The sequence below is a fragment of the Pelodiscus sinensis genome, chromosome 6 (genome assembly GCF_049634645.1).
Source record: "Pelodiscus sinensis isolate JC-2024 chromosome 6, ASM4963464v1, whole genome shotgun sequence".
Taxonomy (NCBI): Eukaryota; Metazoa; Chordata; order Testudines; family Trionychidae; genus Pelodiscus; species Pelodiscus sinensis.
In genome coordinates this window covers 82,676,758-82,695,625 of record NC_134716.1, presented here as the reverse complement: position 1 = coordinate 82,695,625, position 18,868 = coordinate 82,676,758, and the positions used below count along the sequence as shown (strand labels likewise).

Genomic DNA, 18,868 nt, shown 5'->3' with positions numbered 1-18,868 from the left:
GACCAAAAAAAGCCACTCATTATTTCTGCAGGCTTATCTATCATTCTTACAGAAACATGACAGGAGAGGGAAGGAGGAAAAGAGATAGAGAATTCCTTTTTATTATACAGTAATTCTAGTTGCATGGCAGAATGAATTAATAAGAACAGTTTCTTAGCTAAATTCCATATTGCATAAGCCATTTCTTCTAGGTAATGCCCCTGCACAATAATTTAGAAGTGAATAGTCAAATGAACACATTCCTTAAGAAGTTAAGTGAAATTGTTGCTTACCTTCAGCAGAATAATATCTATTTCTGAATACTTCATACCATTTACTAACACAGGTATCAACCTACAAAGGAAAGTTTCAAATTTTAATTTAAGTGAAGTTAATATAGCGTATGGATGAGAAAAGTTTAACAATTTAGTTTTAATCACGTTATGCATTTGTCAAAATCATGTTAATTGAAAGTTGAGTATTTTCAGTATTATAAAATTAATGGTCTTAAGTGCTTGTGGAAAGCTCCCATCAAGTGTTGCACACACAGTTTTACCTAATCTTTAGAACAGATGGAAAAGTATTAAGGTGGTACCCACTTGTCCAGCTCCCCCTATTCATACAACCACTCAACAGATTAGTCACTCCACTCCTCCTTAGTCAAGGAATCTCCTACATGTATCTTTCCAAAAGAAACCAAAACCATCACCTTGATAACCCAACCCACAATATGACCTTCACAATGAGAACATGGTCTGCATGGAATGATCACTAACACTGTATCCCATCTCAAGCTTTGGGCCCTGCCTCATTACAGTTAAGAATATGAAGATCTGTAATTGGCCTGAGGTGTGCATAATGTCACCTGCATTAGCCCTACTTACAAAACCACTTATCTATACTAATTCCTTCCATTCCTCTTTGTTAGTGTAGCTTTACTGCAATTTCAAACAAATGTGTAACCTTTTCAGAACTATTGTCACCATGAATAGACAGCTTACATAGCTCAAGAAAGGTGTCCCTGTAATGTTGGCATCCCCCTGTGCACTCTTGGCACTGTCCACAAATCTGTACCTGCACTTTAGGCAGCCCTGCACAACTCCAGTTTCTTAACCACAGAAATCCAGAGGAGACTGAAGCAGAACGACAAGTAGCAGAGCATACGAGGGACACATATTTCAGATAGCCTCCATCTTATTCAAATAGTGTTCCTTTCTACTTCCAGAAAACTGTCACAATTACAGAGGATGGTGCAGAAGAGACAGATTCAAAATGGACAGTAGATCAGCACCAACAGAAACCTGATCTGTTTCAGAAGCAGCAGTGATGGAAAAATATGCCTCCTGAAGACTAGCAGGCTCTTTTGCAGTTACCCAAGGCCTTGTCAACACTTATTGGGAGATCAATATCCCCAGGTTCAGACCTGCTAAATCAACCACTGATCACACTTCCATTAACACTGGTACTCCAATGGATTGAAACACTCCCCCCCTACAGTGGTGATGCCATGGTAAGTAAGGTACACTGACTAAGGTACACTGTGGTACACTGACTCCAGATATGCTATTTATGTAGCTGAAGTTGTGTTCCTTAGTTCAACCTTCCCCTCTAGAGTAGGCTTAGCTTGAGATTGTTGCCTTATTTATAATGCCTAACTGAGGCAGACTGAGTCCTGGAGAAACAGGCAATCATCCTATTTCAGGGGCAAATACCTGAAGCTTTAAAACAGGTTAAGTCTTGTGAGAAATCAAATACCCTTTCATTTATTTTGTGATCAAGATGGAAAGCCTAGGAGTCATATAGAACTTTGTCATGTCAGGGTAAAAACGGAGAGCTGTTCATATGTTCAGGATATAGCACTACTCCTTTTAAAGAGGGAAGTTTGAATAAAATGCCAGCAGATGAATTTTCCGATTTCCTTATGAAGCAAGCGAGCAGACAGTGTCACATTACTGAGATAGAATACTGTGCATGGTGGGACAAACCAACAGGTTCCTAGCTCACCTACACTCCTGGCTGAGATGCTGGCTCCCAAGAACAAGATTCTGATGGGCAAAGGAAAGAAAAGTTTCCCATAGATTCCAATGTGGTTTTCCTAAGCATTGTGGAAATTGTTGGACATCCATATAAACATGTCTCAATTTGACAGGAGGAAAAAGACTGAAAATACATTCAATAAACCTCATTGTGATTGGGTGTAGGGGTGGGTGGAGAAGACTGATAAACTAGGAGAATCTTAATTGAGCTCAGCAATAATTCTGAGGTTTTTAAAATTTAGTAAGTGTATTATTAGGACTTGAAAAGTAGTATAGATTGGTGGCTGCACCAAGCTTGTAATCATTTCCACTTCTGCAGGCAGTTTTCCTTGCCATGGGTTTTCTAACATTATGCAGTATTCTTTGTATCTCCAGGAAGCAGTCTTATTCTACACCAGAGCGCCATTTAACAGCCAAATCTTGAGGAGCTCAGAGAGAGGTTAAGTTGGATGATGGATCCGGACTCCTGCATGAAGAGACCCACTGCAGGAGGCTGTCAAGACATGCACATCAGCTCAGGGAACCATGCCTGTTTCATCCATGTGGGTATTTATTCATTTCTCCTGTTTCTATTTGTTTGGAACGTTGAGCAATAAAGGCTTCACGAGATAAAGGATACTGTAATACATGAGACCAAGAGATGACCAGGGCATCTCCTCATCAAGTTGCAGCAATAAACCCCCTTGAACATCACTGGTCTCCATCCTCTCTCTTTTTCAGGGATGAAAGAAATATCAGAAATAGAATCCTCTCTCAACAAAGTCTAATGGAACAAGTTTGATCATCCCTGATATTACGAGGGGTTATATCTCCTGCCTCCATTAGTCCACTGAGGTTGGACCAGAAGGCTCTCCTAGCAAGGATTGCAAAGTGTTATGTCTTCCAATAATGATGTTAAATTTAGATTAATCAACTAATCAAATAGTTGTTTCAATTTGCATCAACTATTTTATTAGTCGATAAGGGCACCTCTGCCTTTGAAATGGCTCAGCCCTGCTCATGCTACACTTCAAAGGTGGAAGTGCCACTAGTTCCCTGCTGAGCCCCTGCTCCGCCACAGAGATGATGATGGGGAGAAACTGGCTTTTAAGACGGCTCCCTCCAGCACCAGCTCTTGGAGGGAGAGACTAGTTGATAAGCATACATTTACATGAGACAGTCGCTTACATCCTTATCTTCCAACAGTCTTCTTCCTTGGGAGGTCCAAGAGGAACAGAGACATTAACAGGAAGAAAACTGATACCAGATAAATTTCCTGCTGGTACTCCTGAGCAAAATAGATGCAGATCCTTCCAGGATCCAAACATCCTTGGGGAAAAGGAGTTTGGATCGTACCAAGGACTCAACATAATCTTCAGAAGTTAAAACACTGGGTGATCCTGGAAGTGGTACTAAAGCACAATCTGTGCGCCTTTACTGCTGCTTGCAGAAGATGTGGCTGATGACTATATTTGCTTAACCTTAAAAGTCATGGTGCTTGGAAAGCATTGTGTTCAGTATTGACTTAGATGCTGCTGTAGTTTAACAGATAGCTTTTAGGTACGTAGGGTGATTTTTCTAGCTGTTGCCAGGGTGTTGATACCAGATGAGAGAGGAGCTCACCAATACTGCTGGTACACAGGGCCTCAATTCAAACCAAAAGAGTGACTTTGCCTTCTTTTATACAATCATAGGAAATGGAATCTCTTTTTTGATGCCCTGGACAGTTCTGACCCTGCTAACCACAGCAGCAATGACAGTTGCTAGGGCTCTCCGCGCAATCAAATCTGATGTCCAGGATGTGACTTGGAGCCTGCAGGTCTCAGGAAGATGTTTCATCAAAAGGGAGACTACTCTAAGATCCTCATGAATGCCTACTGATCACAGCCTTGCCAAAATTTCCCTTTATGTGTAAAGCTATAATGTCTTTAATTTCTTCGAGTGGATTGTAAAATCAAGTCAATTACAAACAGCAACCCAATCCATAAAAATATAAGCTAGATCTGACTATTATTGAAGTCAATGAGGACTGAATGTGCATCAGTAGGAGAATCAGTCCGTATACATGCTTTGTAACTGAAAATGAATGCAGTTTTAATATAAGAGCTTCAAAGTAGCACTCCACCATCACAAATTAAATCATTCAGGTAAGAATTTTCCCCTACCCAAATAAATCCAAATCAGTTTAACTGAGAAAAGTACATAAATTGGTGTTTGGTATACATTAGAATTTCTTGAGAATCATTACCATGGTATAAAGCTGATGAATACCTAAAACTATACAGTAAGTAACCTGACAGAAAAACAAAAACCTTTGAGGAAACAAGGTAGGAAAAGGTGATAGGCTCCATAGCAACTGGTTCAGTACACCTACACAGAAGGTGCAGTGTTTCATAAAATTTTTTGGATTGTCTAATGGAGTAATATGCCAATCTTGTATAATAAAAACCTTTAAGTTTTTATTATAGCCCTAGGATTTTCAAGCACCAAGAGAATTACGTTCTCAAAGTTTCCCCTTTAAAGAGGACTAACTGCTGAACAAAAATGCAAGTGTACAACATTGCAAGGAACACCCCAATGTTAAAAGGAAACATGTAGTTAAAAATTTGATATTCACCTTTACAGCTACTGAATTAAATTATCTGCTTCAAATCTACATTTGGACTGCAACTTTTAAGTCAGTATTAACCATCAACACTTCAAGGAACATTCAAAAACACAGATGCAATGTGAAGATAGAAAAGCAAAAGTACTTCAAAATGTAATAAGTTAAACCTACATTATTTAGCAGATTGGATAAAACTTAGCAGGGCTCTTTTTTTTTTAATGAAGTTATAATTTTAGCCCCTAAACATACAACACTTGTGCATCTGCTTAACTCTAAGCACAAGCAGTCCCAATAAAATCAGTGGGACTTTTCATGTGAATATTATACACTGAAGAGCATTTGCCAGATCAGAACCTTACGTTTCAAATATTTTGATTTTTTGCCTGTGTTTTAGATTCTAATAAGATACCTTACTAACTGTAGCATTTTAGAATGTGTAAAGCATGTTATAAATAGGGATGTTAATGTCTAATCAAACAGTCGACTAATCGATAAGCAGAAGCTTATCAATTAGCACCATCAACTAATCACTTTCCCCCTGCCGCAGCTCTGCCATGTAAAGCCCAGGGAAGCCAGCATTCAAAGACTTCACGTGCCAGCTTCCCTGGGCTTTATGAGTATGAGAGTGAGAGCGTTGTCATGAATGACACATGCGGAGCAGGGGCCAAGCTAGCAACTTTGCACATCGGCCTCCCTAGGCTTTACAATGCAGAGACGCGGATGGGGAGGTTTTGCTATGAATCAGCATGAGCCAAACTGAGCGACGCAACTGTTTACCACTATCAACTAATCGAACAGTTGACAAAATCTAGTGACTATTCAATTAGGGAAATAATCTCATTTTAACATCCCTAGTTATAAATGCTTTTCCAAAAAAGCTATATTTGAAATAAATTGTAAGTAGTTTTTACAGAGCCTCAATCTAATTTTATTTTTAAATTCCAGTGATTTAAAATCATCCCACCCTGTTCTTTATATACAGAAAGAAAGGTCCAAGTGTGTGGACACTTATTAGCTCAACAATTCCCATCTCCATGCACAAAAAAAAGCTGTCAATACCATCATTCACCATTTGTAGACTACACAAAAAACACAAACAACTGGAACCATCAGATATCTGGAATTTCTCCTAAGTACTTCCTAAACTTTTTTACAGGACAGATTTAAGAAAGAATTCAAGACCAAGGGGACTAATTTACAACCCATAGTCTCTCAACAGAATATGCTTCACTCTGTTTGAAACTTACTTAGTAAGATGCCGACATAACACATCTTTACAAATTGGCTGCTCAGCCAAAGTCAGCCAAAACTCGCACGCCTCCAAAGCCACATTTTCATCTTGGTCCTGGGTCCTCTGAAGCATGTACTACACAATATGGAAAGAAATTATTATTTTAATTGCTTAGGTTTTTTTGGACACTTAGAATTCTATCAAAGTTAAGTCACAACGTGTCAGTAGTTTACAATTAAAGTTTGCCATTATGAAAATCATTTTTTTACAAGTGCCTTTTTTGGATGTAGATACAGCTGCAAAAGACTGCCACTCTGATTATATCCCTAAGGCAGTGGTCTCCAACCTTTTTAAACCACAACATCACTTTTTCAATTTAAGTGCAATGTAAGATCTACCTCAAACCCAAATACCCTTTCCTGGCTTCCTTCCCACCCCTTCTTTGAGGCCCCACCCCTCCTCCAGCCCTTCTCCAAAACTTCACCCAGCTCCCTCACTCCTCTTTCATCCCCTACCCCTCATTCACTTTAACCAGGCTGGGGTAGGGGTGCAGACTCTGGTCTTGAGCCAATGGGATTGGAATGTGGGAGGGGCTCTGGGCTTAGCCTAGGTTGGGGGATTGGGGTCCATGAGGGGTTTCAGGATGCAAAGTCTTGGAAAGTTTGGCTGCAGGGGGACTCATGTCTGGGGCAGGAGGTTGGGTGTAGGAGGCAGCTCAGGGCTGGGACAGGGGTTCAGGAAGCAGCATCTGGCTGGGCACTGTTTAACCCAGACAGATTCCAGCCACGATGGGTTAGGCATTTTAGAACTCACATTTAAATTTCATTCTTTGAGTAGTAAGAGAAATGAAAATTATGAAATGCACAGACCAGTCAAAAAGCAAAAATACCACACTTTGCAAGTAGTAACAGAAGTAACAAGACCCACGTGTGTGTTGGGTCGAGAGATGCGAGGGAAGGACAGTGTGTGTTTGAGATACTGACAGACATGAACACGTACAGTGTCAGTGTGACAGAGATTTTCATTGTCAAGCTCCCTCCATGCCCTTCTCTCGGTGTGGAGACAGGGTACAGGAGTGGCAGGGAGGAGGGATACCCTGACATTAGTACATATACCCCTTCTCCCTCTCACACCCTGCACAGCAAGCAGGAGGCTCCTGTGGGGAAGCTCCTAGGCGGAGGACAGGAGCAGCAGGACAGTGGGTTGAGAGGCAACTGAAGTACCAGCGGTTGATAGCTTCCTGGCCAAACCAGTCAAGATCACCTGTCAGAGGCTCCAAGATCTACTGGTAGATCCAGATCTACTGGTTGGTGACCACTGTCCTAAGGTAAAGATAACTTCATTCCACTTAACACTGGGAATATTAAAAATTGTGTATTTGTGTGTGTAATCCTTGAAATTTTTAGCGGTTGCACTTTTAGATGCAGGGGGGCAGGCAGGAGCAGGTGCTTCCAGGGAGCATTAGCTCCTGCTTCCACACACTCACACCCCCACTGCCTCTGATAAAGAGGCAGCAGTGCAGGGGGCAGGCAGCTCTGCTAGAGTCGGTATCCGCAGGGAGCTGGCTTAAAAGCTGGCTTCCCATGAGCACCATCTCCCCACAGCCTATGATACAGAGGTAGCACGTGAGCGCAAGAGACACCCCCCCCCCATTAGGATTAACTGATAAGTTTGGACTCATCGTTTAATCATGTAAACAGTACACGTGAACATCTCTTCTGAACACTATACAGGGCCTAAGAATTTTAAGTTCTTCACTTGTCAAACACTTGGGATTTTTAACAGCTGCCTCGCCCTCCTTTTTGGTGAAGGGGGGGAGGGAGGAGGAGAATGGGACAGGAGAAGTCTCTCCACCAGCAGCCACTTGAAAATGCAGCTACACGTTACTTTTCAAATATATGGAGGCAGCAGGGTTGATAATCACCATGGGCACTGGGGCAAGGTGTGGGGAGTGGGGGTGACTCTGCCCCTGGAAGGGGGCAGGGTCTTGAGCAGAAGGGCAGGGATGAGTGCAGTCAGTCCTTAGCACTGCTCGGACTACAACACCTCTCCCCTTTCCTCTGCCCTCAGAGCCCTGTGGAGAAGTGCTCCAGCTCTCTGGCAGCAACTCAGAGGCACAGGAGTGCAGCTACTGCAGTAGCATAAGCCAGGTGTTCTGGGCCCCTCTGAATCATTGGGCCCTTCCAATAGGCCTGTACAGAGGCAAGTGCTTTCATATCATTTTAATACCTTAAAAACCTTATTTTCCATAATCTTTACTAAGAAGCACAAAATATTTTAAAAATAATATGATCATAACCCATCATCACCAGAAATACATGACAGTGAATACAATAAAAATAAACAGTGGAAATTATAATTGTATTGCCACCAAGAGCAACACTTTGAAAGACCATCTCAAATCCATGAGAGTCCGATAAAAAACAATGATCATGGAGTATTGAGCTAAGCCAAAACACACCACCTCTTCTTGCATACTATACTGTTCATGCCATTGTTATGCTACTTGTAATGCAGAAGTACAATATTCATTCAAGCCTCTATCTCTAGTCTCCTTCAAGCTCTGCAATCATTGCATCCTTTCATTCTGGCTCTTATAGCTGAAGCCATAATCCAACTTGGAAAACTCAAAAAAAAAATCCCCTGGTTTACTATACCATACAGCCGTAAAAAAGTAAGATCTTATGCCACTGCCCAGCTCTAAAATGTGAGCAGAAGGGAGTACACTTCAGCATTTTGGGTATTCCACAACTACAGAATTGGTCATGGATTTTATGCTATTGCTACAGAACTGTGGTCAAGAATCTGAGCTTTCGTTGAAGCAAATCTGTTTCCAGCCTTTCGGCTGCAAGTATAACCTTCAAAGTGTGAACACACAACTTAAAACTATAGATCTACAAAGACATGAACCAGCAGGGAATCTGAATACAATTTCAGTTATGTAATTTGGAATATTTTCCTAAAGAAAATGGCATCTGCTGTTTTGCCATAGCAAGGTGCCTAACATTTTATTTTGTTTTTCCCCCACCAATGGCTCTTGCTCTGTAGTTTTCTTAACAAGTGCAAGTTCCTTGGATCACAGCACATATTCCACTACACTGAACTTGACAGCCAAGGACATGAGAAGAATCTCTCTCTCTCTCTCTCTGGACAGAGTGACATCACCACATTACTCAGTCTCCACCCTGCCCCCCCTCCCAGCTTGACCATGATGTCACTGCTTCCCCTCCACTGGGAATTGCTATTTTAAACCATGCCCTTACTCCCCTTCCTCCACCCCCATGGCACAGGGCTTTCAATGCCAAGAAACATGGTACAGTAAACGGCAGACCCCACATCACAGCCATGACAGCCCAGGGGTGGAAGGGTGTGGTGCTTGGGACAGCAGTCTGGGAACAGGAGCTGGTAGCAGGGCTCCAAGCCAGGTATGTGTGCCAGCAGCAGGCTCCCCTGCTGCCAGTCTCTTGGGGGGCTGGAGAATGGTGCCCAACCGCCTGGAGTCTGGCTACCCCCAAAGAAACTCACCCACTCCCCAGCGGCTGCATTTGCCGCTGCTGCTAGAGCACCCCCGGGCCACCCAGGGGAACAGCTGTATCAGCCTGTCTGTTCCTTCCCTTCCAATTGTGGCAGGTGGATGGGCAGGCCCTTGGCTCTGTGGGCAGGGCTAGGACAGTGAGCGGCGCAGGCAGGACTGCATGGGGGAGAGGTTGGGACACCAGCCCCCACACTGCTGCTTTAATCAGCAGGCTGCAGTGCCCCAGAGCACCACGTACACATGGCACTACCTGCGCGCCTCACTGTGCCCCTCAAGGGGCAGGCAGGCAGGCCTGCCTGCCTATGCCTCCCTGGCCACTGGGGTTAGAGCCAGGCATGGCATGCACTGCAGCTGGTGTGGAGAGGAAGGGAGAGAGTAGAGTTTGGGTGGGGGGGGGGGGGGGGAGGAAGAGAGAGGGAGAACGGGTCCCAGGCTAGTGAGGGGAAGGTGAAAGAACCTGGGCTAGTGCAGTTGCAGCCCAGCCATCCCTGGGTACAGCAGAGGAAAGGGATGAAGGCTTTCATAATAGAATAAATTGATGATGCAGCAGTGGTATTGGCCCCACTAAGCTATGATACACACAAAGACACCACATACGACCACTTGCAACTGAGGCCCTCAAGAAAACTGTTTCACAGAAGTAATAGTGATCTTAGAACAAGACTTAGGACTCACGTCAAGAATTTCCTTGAAATCTGGCTGCTAATTATAGAACACTCTACCTGAAAGGGTTATGATGTTCACGTTCCTATAGCTTTTGAGATGCAAATAAAATTTTGATTTTTATATTATCAATAAGCCACCCTACATAAAGTTATTTCATGGTTCACCATTCTGCAAAGCCACATTTTCTCCTTTGAGCACTGCTATGTGGATTTGTACACTTGGATAAGTATTCAATAGGTGCATAAGATGGGTATTTACTAATTAGTGTCTAGGGAGGTACTTTGAAACTGATTTACTTTGAAGTTATCTTCAAGGAGTTAGTATGACTTTTCATTACAGTGATATGGAAGACTTAGAAGCCCTGGCACAGTTAAAGAACTATAATTTGATTGGAATAACAGACTTGGTGGGATGACTCATGACTGGAGCACTGTCATGGGAGGGTATAAACTGTTCAGGCACAACAGGCAAGGAAGAAAAGGAGGAGTTGCATCGTATGTAAGAAAGCAGTATGATTGCTCAGAGCTCCAGTATATAGAGGGGGAAAAACCCGTTGAGAATCTTTGAGTTAAGTTTAGAGGCAGGAGCAATAGGGGAGATGTTGTGGGTGGTCTCTGCTACAGACCACCAGATCAAGGGGATGAGGTAGACGAGGCTTTCTTCAGACAACTAAGAGAAGCTTTCAGATCACAGGCACTGGTTCTCATGGGGGAGTTTAAACACCCTAACATTTCTTGGGAGACCAACACAGCAGTAAACAGACAATCCAGGACATTTTTGGAGAATATTGGGGATAACTTCTTGGTACAAGTTCTGAAGGAACCAACCAGGGGTCATGCACTGCTTTACCTGCTGTTCACAAACAGGGAAGAACTAGTAGGGGAAGTAGATGTGGATGGCAACTTGGGAAGCAGTGATCACGAGATGGTCGAATTCAGGATCCTGAAAAAAGGAAGAAAAGAGGGTAGCAAAGTACACACCCTGGACTTCAGAAAAGCAGACTTTGACTTCCTCAGAGAACTGATGGGCAGGATCCCCTGGGATGCTAACATGAAGGGGAAGGAGTCCAGGAAAGCTGGCAGTATTTTAAAGAAACCTTAAAGGCACAGAATGAAATCATCCTGATGCACAGAAAGAGGAGTAAACCAGATTAGCTTACCAGGGAAATCCTTGGTGAGCTTAAACACAAAAAGGAAGCTTATAAGAAGTGTAAACTTGGACAGATGACTAGGGAGGAGTATAAATATATGGCTCAAGAACGCAGGGGAGCAATCAGCAAGGCGAAAGCACACTGGAATTGCAGCTGGCAAGGGATGTGAAGGGTAACAATGAAGGTTTCTACAGGCATGTTAGGAATAAATGGATGATCAGGGAAGGAATGAGGCCTTTGGATGAGGGGGGTAACCTAGTGATAGATGATGTGGGAAAAACTGAAGTACTCGATGCTTTCTTTGCCTCTGTCTTCACAGACAAGGTCAGCTCCCAGACTATTGCACTAGGCAGCGCAGTATGGGAAGGAGGTGGGTAGCCCTCAGTGGAGGAAGAACAAGTTAAGAACTATTTAGAAAAGCTAGACATACACAAATCAATGGGCCCAGATTTAATGCATCCGAGGGTACTGAGGGAGTTGGCAGATGTCATTGCAGAGCCTTTGGCCATTATCCTTGAAAACTCGCGGCGATCGGGAGAGATCCCGGATGATTGGAAAACGGCAAATGTAATACCCATCTTTTAAAAAAGGAAAGACGGACAATTCAGGGAAATACAGACCCATCAGCCTTACCTCAGTCCCCGGAAAAGTCATGGAGGGGATCCTCAAGGAACCCATTTTGAAGCACTTGGAAGAGGAGAAGTGATCAGGAATAGTCAACATGCATTCACTAAGGACAAGTCATGCTTGACCAACCTGATTAGCTTCTATGAGAAGGTAACTGGCTCTGTTGACATGGGGAAATCAGTGGATGTGATATATCTTGACTTTAGCAAACCTTTTGATACGGTCTCACACAATATTCTTGGCAGCAAGTTAAGGAAATATATATTGGATTAATGGACTGTAGGGGGGATAGAAAGCTGGCTAGATTGTCAGGCCCAACAGGTAGTGATCAACGGCTCAATGTCAAGTTGGCAGTCGGTTTCAAGCAGAGTGCCCCAAGGATCAGTTCTAGGGTCAGTTTTGTTCAAAATCTTTATTAATGACCTGGATGAGGGGATGGATTGCACCCTCAGCAAGTTTGCAGATGACACTAAGCTAGGGGGAGAGGTAGATACGTTGGAGGGCAGTCACAGGGTCCAGTGTGACCTAGGCAGATTAGAGGATTGGGCCAAAAGAAATCTGATGAAGTTCAACAAGAACAAGTGCTGAGTCTTGCACTTGGCACAGAAGCATTCCAAGCATTGTTAAGAGTCTGGGGACTGACTAAGTAGCAGTTTGGCAGAAAAGGACCTGGGGATTACAGCGGATGAGAAGCTGGATAGGAGTCAACTGTGTGCCCTTGTAGCCAAGGAGCCTAATGGAATATTAGGGTGCATTAGGAGGAGTATTTCCAGCAGATCTAGAGAAGTGATTATTCCCCTTTATTCTGCACTGGTGAGGACACATCTGGAGTACTGTGTCCTGTTCTGGGCCCCCCACTATAGAATGGATGCACTGGAGAGGGTCCAGCAGAGAACCATCAAAATGATTAGGGGGCTGGAGCACATGACCTACGAGGAGAGGCTGAGGGATTTGGGCTTATTTAGTCTACAGAAGAGAAGAGTGAGGGGGGATTTGATAGCAACCTTCAACTTCCTGAAGGAAGGTTCCAAAGAGGATGGAAAGACTGTTCTCAGTAGTGACAGATGCCAGAACAAGGAGCAATGGTCTCAAATTACAGTGGGGGAGGTCCAGGTTGGATATTAGAAAAAACTATTTCACCAAGAGAATGGTGAGGTATTGGAATGGGTTACATAGGGGGATGGTAGATCTCTATCCCTAGAGGTTTTTAAAGTCTTGGCTTGACAAAGACCTGGCTGGGTTGATTTAGTTGGGATTGGTCCTGCCTTGGGTAGGGGGGGCTGGACCCAACCTCCTGAGGTCTCTTTCAGCCCTATGAATCTATGATATAGTCAGAGAGAGAGGAGAGTACCAAAAAGATATGGCCCGGTGAAGCATAGAGCAAGGTCTTTAAAACAGCCACAGAACTCAGTTTCTTCATGTAGCAACACTTGAAGAAAGAAGCGAAGACTTGTACTATCATATATTGTGTCAAATGGGTTTCAGAATTCCTCCTAGGATAGGGTGCAGTTTCCTCAAACTCATCAGGGGGAGGGATAGCTCAGTGGTTTGAGCATTGGCCTGCTAAACCCAGGGTTGTGAGCTCAGTCCTTGAGGGGACCATTTAGAGATCTGGGGCAAATTTGTCAGGGATTGTACTTGGTCCTGCCGTGAGGGCAGGGGACTGGACACAATGACCTCTCCATGTCCCTTCCAGTTCTATGAGATAGGTGTATCTCCATATATTTTTCCACAGTAACAATGTGAAGGCAACCAGCTTGTAAGAGCTTAGAATTCATTGACTGAGATAATGGCCAAAAGAAAAGTAATGCACAGTGCACCATCCTACAACAACTATCTAAAGGGAAGCTTAAAAAGCTCTAGAAGGAGGACGTGGAAGACAGGTCCCTGGCTGAAGGCCTTTTGGGTCACAAAAGAACATCATCTAGACTGCTTGGTTTCTCAAAAAACCTCTTTTGAAAAAGCTATCAGAAGATATGCAAATTACCACCAAATTTGCATATCATCTCTAGAAAGTAAAACTTAGTCTAGATGTCTTACACCCAGTGACATCCAAAGCACATCTAGAGTATAGCTGTACTGGAGTATTACACAGAAATAGTATGGCATGATGAACCTTAAGGGAGTTAAATGCTAATATACCATGTGATTCATGAGCATGATAGTATCAATATCAGAACCTTCATTGCATCAGTGCTATTCTCAGTTACACACATGAAAGTTTTTCTACTCTGAGGTGTGCATCTTCCTGGTGGAAGGTTCCTGTTTGTATAAAAAAAATCTTCAATTTGAAGGCATCAGTCTAGATCATTGTTGCTCAGCTCTTGGTACAATAGCTGACAGATTTGATATTTTATCTCTATGTTAGCCAGAAGATATATGAAATGCCTTTTGAACATTTGTAATAGGTCCAATAGCTAAAATTGTCTTAGGCAGTACAGAGCTATCATCAAATTCTTTTTCCATCTGATCTCTGATAATATTCTGAGGATCAAGGAAACTGGGGGAAAAGCATATAAAAGTCATCGAAGCAAATGAAGGAGGAAGGTGTTTGGTAGAGATCTGTGTTTAGTGTTGTCTTCTCTGATGATCAAGTCTATGGTGAGAGTCTCACATCCATGAGCAAAAGTTACAATTCTGCTCAGGAAGCTTGATAGGTTACAGCTGACTCCAGGAAGATGGAGAACACCAATGTAGTCACCCCACGCTGATAGCGCCATTAGAACTTGAAAGTTCTCTGGCAAAAACATGATGATCAAGCATTTTGCCCACACAATGTCCATCAGGAATTGCACTGCAGAGTCTCAAGAACAGACAGGAATGATATACAGGCTAAACCGATGTCCCCCAGTTCCAGGACGTTCAAGTGTACTCAAATCATCCTGAGACCACATTCCCATCATCTTGAGGGAGACACAGTCCAATCCTGTTTGCATCTGTATCCAGTGTCATCCCAGGGAAAGGACTTGGAACACTGCTCTTCTCAAATTTACTAGCATTAACCATCAAGTAAGCTATTGAAGAATTTGAAATGGGACTGATTTTCTCACTCCTATGTCTGGATGAGGAATACATGGACCTCCAACACAGTGTTCCAAGTCCTTTCCCTGGGATGACAGTGACATTCACCTCTTCCTCAGAGAAGACAGAGCAGTCAGGTGGCCATGAGGAAGGAGGGCCATGAGGAAGGAGGGTGAATGCTAGGAGCCCGTGATGTGCTGGGCTGTTGTAGTCAATATGCTGCCCAGAGATCCCAATAGGGCCAGTTGGGCAGTATTGGTGGTGGGAGCCACTGTGGCTGTTGCCAGTGCTGTAGATGAGGAGGTTTGGGTGATGAGGCTGTAGGCGTGTATTCCTGTCTGGGGTCAGCTTCGTCATCAGTGAATTGAGAAATCGAGGCTGGAGAAGATAACAGGCTGTCTAGAGTTGTTTGGGGTAACATCTGTCCCAAACAGCGGCATGCCTGGTGTTGATCTCACCCTCAGCTCTTCTGCAGACATTAATTGAAGCAGCTGAGGTGGGGGAGGCAGATGGAGTCCTTGTGTGTGCTGCGCCACCTCGTGTATGTAATGGGGATCAGCTCAATGCTAGTACTGATGCTCGTCGGGGTCGAGTATCTTTTGTGCATATTAGCGCTTTTGGCTTTGCCCTGCGCTCCACAGTGTGGGTGCAGAGCGTGATTTTGTTGGTGTTGCTGCCTGCAGCTTTGCCAGTGCAGAGCTAGTTTGCTCTGCTCCTACATCTGGCTTAAGAGAGGGAAGGTCACCCCTTCTCTTTGGGGTCCTGGCTCTTATGTGTGCTGGCCCCATTTCCCTTCAGTTTATCCTACGGTTTGGCTGTGGCTGGCGCAGGGATAAGATTGCTGCCCCCAGAGTGCTTCCTCAGTGGGGAACCACAGTCCACTGAGGAATGGGACTGTTTCTTTGGCTTCTGCCTGTCCTGTTCCTGGGGCTTATCAGGGTATTAGCCCTATTTAGGTGAGCATTCTCAGGGGACTTCCTTGTGGAAGGGGGGGGGGAAGGGCAGCAGCGATTCTCTGCCTCTTTGTTCAGCAGTTGTGGTGGTCTTATCCAGCTGCATCCTTTTTATTTTAGAGCTCTCTGGCTTTCCTTGTCTTGATAGAGAGCTTCAGACAGTGAGCACACTGCCACGTGTTATGCTCTTGCCCCAGGCAGTGGACGCAGCAAGAATGGCCATCCTACATTGAAACAGACATCTTACAGGAGTTGCGTTGCTTGGATCCCCAGGTTTTAAGTATGTTCCGACAAGGAGCGTCGCCATTTTTTTTAAGCTTCAGCTGATCATTCAGAGCTTGCTGTGAGGTCGAAGTGTGTGGCTACTATGGAGAGGTGGGGGAGGGGGGGAAGAGACACTTCCCTCCCCTTAGTCTTTGTTCTCTGAGGTCCTCTATTTTTTTTTAAATGAAACTGTCAGTGACGATGATAGTAACACTAAAACTACAGAGTAACCTAAAGAATAGCCATGTATGTAAACCTAATAGATATGAGGGGAGAGAGAGCACAACTACTCTATGTGACCTAATCCGGCAGCACAGAAGAAATGAGGCAGCAGTTGGCTGTGTGCGCGGGATAACCGTTCCGACCGTCATGCACCAGTGCTCCACGTGCACAGCCAACCAGGAGCACTGCTACTAAAAATCTGCAGACCATGGGCACAGTGGCGCTGGCGCACCTAAAGTGGAGCACCCACAGAGACACTCTTCGAAGAACAACACTCAAATATCTCACATCAAGGAAAATCACAACCAGAGGAATGGAAGATATGGCTTTAAAAGATGATGTTCTCAAAACTGGGTCTGACATGGTTCTTCAAAGTCTTGTCAAATGTCCTGACCTATTGTGTCTAAGGAGTAGCGGGTGTTGCTGTGAAGAGGAAGACTAGCAACAGAGTTATCTCTCAGGCTTTTTCTTGGTATGATACGCCATCTGACTGTAAATTGTCTCAGCTGGGGCAGAAAAATTAACTCAGACAGCACAAGGTAGTTTTGGAGTCCACCAGGAAGTGCAGAGCAGAGTGTCCACTCAACAGGTAAGCCCACAGGACAAGTCCTCAGTTGTGGTCAGCAACTCTCAGGATACCAAATACGTATCACAATGTTACAACAGTTGTTCTTATGCAGCTGCTATTTTGCTGTAAGCACATGGAGAACTCAGTGTTCAGGAAAAAAAAGTGTTACTCCTAAGCAGCAGTTCTCACAAAATGTTGCTGCAAACAAGCATCTACTTACCCAGTACTGTACTGATGGCAGTAAACCTCACAAAGCAAATGATGGACATGGCTCTGCCACAGTCTCATCCCCAAAGACTTTCTTTTTGCAAATGTTCAGATAATGTGAACCCCATGATGTCCAACCAGTTCTGTAGTAGCAAACTAGCCACACTCAACCAGTCAAATAGCCACACGTGCTTAATGGCTAGTGTTGGACACCAGAAGTAAACCTATGGAGGACTTCACCTCCCCCCACCCCCACGCCCAGTTATCTGTATGAAATATTACACTGACATTTCATTCATTTAAGATGCCCTCCTTTGCCCATCTTCTCCCTCCTTTCCCCCCAAACACATGCATAAACACTTCTGGCTTATAATTCAGATTGGAATACATTTTCCCCTCAAATTAAGGTCAGTAAAGTGTATCATTTGGACCAAGTGTCTCACACACAAATCAGCTAGTCAACCCGAAGATACTTTTACAGTTGCTAAAAATAGCCTATCCGTCAAGAAAAAAAAGATACACAAATGCAAAATTTGCATTTCACACAACTGCAAGACACAGATCTGTTACAACTATTATTATAATGCAGTGATCACCAACCTTTTTACATCCAAGATAATTTTTTAAATATCAGGGAAAGCCAAGATGTACCCCATCCCTTCACTGAGACCCCACCCCTTTCTTGAAGCCCTGCCCTCCCCAAAACTTTCCGTGGACTACCTGTTGCTAATGGAAATTCACCATTAACTACATAATTACACTTTTGCAAAGTAAAATTGTATCCACGCCCGTCAAATCTTCCTTCTGCATCAACCTTGCTTCCCTTAGCCCCATGATTCTGCCCCCAGCATCGCTCCACAGCCCTCAATGCAACCCCTGCCCCCTCCCATCCTGCCCCCACATCCTTATGCCCCCCAGTGCACTCACAGACAGGGACTTGCTGCCTTCCAGAGTAGCGCTGGGGTGGAAGAGGGGCATCGTCTCTTCCCTGCCCAGCCCAGGGCTAGTTCCAGCTGGGCCAGGTACAGTGGGGTGCTGGGGAAGGGGCTCCCTGACCACACACACAGCTCAGGGAGAATAGTGCAACATAGCCCAGTCGCTGGCACACCATGTGTGCATACTGCACAACCCTGGCTCTACAGAGCAGCTCTAGCTCTGCCCCCTCCTGAAGCAGGAGACAAGAGCCAGGGATGCACTCAGAGGTACACACGCGTGCCTTTCCCACAGACATCCCATCCGGCAAGTTAACGGAGAGTGGCTTCCCCTCTTTGTTCCAACCCAGCTGGAGCACGGCGCAGCCTCAGTGGTTTAAATCCATGGCCAGCTGGCTGGGCAGCTGCCCCTCCTTGCTCCAGCTCAGCTGGCCGTGGCATTCAGCCTGCTAAGGTTGTGCCATGCTCCAGTTGGGCTAGATCAAAGAGGCAGCTGCCCGACCAGCTGGCTACGGCGATCTACACTTAGGAGTACCACAATCGACCAGTTGGTGACCACTATTTTAAAGCATTTGTTGTGCATGCAATTTAGGAAACAATTACCTCCACTATACTAATCATATGAGGAAGCAGACGATCCATCCGAACTTCCAGCAACATCACCAAAGCCCGACACACATTTTTGCGTACTTCAGGCTCCTCATCTCCAGCCAACGCAAAGAGATTCTGCGAGAAAAAATTAATACTCTTCAAGTCCCAATATTTTACATTTAATTTACAATCATCAAGCAAGCATCATGCAAGTGCACATTTCTGTGCGCTCAACAATACCATTCAGTGAATGGAATAAATGTTCCTTTATAGTTACCTGAAATGTATACAATACTGTA

The 18,868-nt window shown here is 44.4% G+C and overlaps 1 protein-coding gene across 3 annotated transcripts in view; it reads right to left on the bottom strand.

The window, feature by feature from the left end:
• Positions 1–18,868, bottom strand: part of TNPO1 (transportin 1) — a 208,201-nt gene that overhangs the window by 56,068 nt on the left and 133,265 nt on the right. For all 3 annotated transcript variants that reach the window (XM_006124293.4, XM_025185277.2, XM_006124294.4), the window contains exons 8-10: positions 18,582–18,704; positions 5,850–5,968; positions 273–333 (exon numbers count right to left, since the gene is read on the bottom strand). In XM_006124293.4, the coding sequence (XP_006124355.1) occupies positions 273–333; positions 5,850–5,968; positions 18,582–18,704 (303 nt within the window). The remainder of the gene's footprint in view (positions 1–272; positions 334–5,849; positions 5,969–18,581; positions 18,705–18,868) is intronic.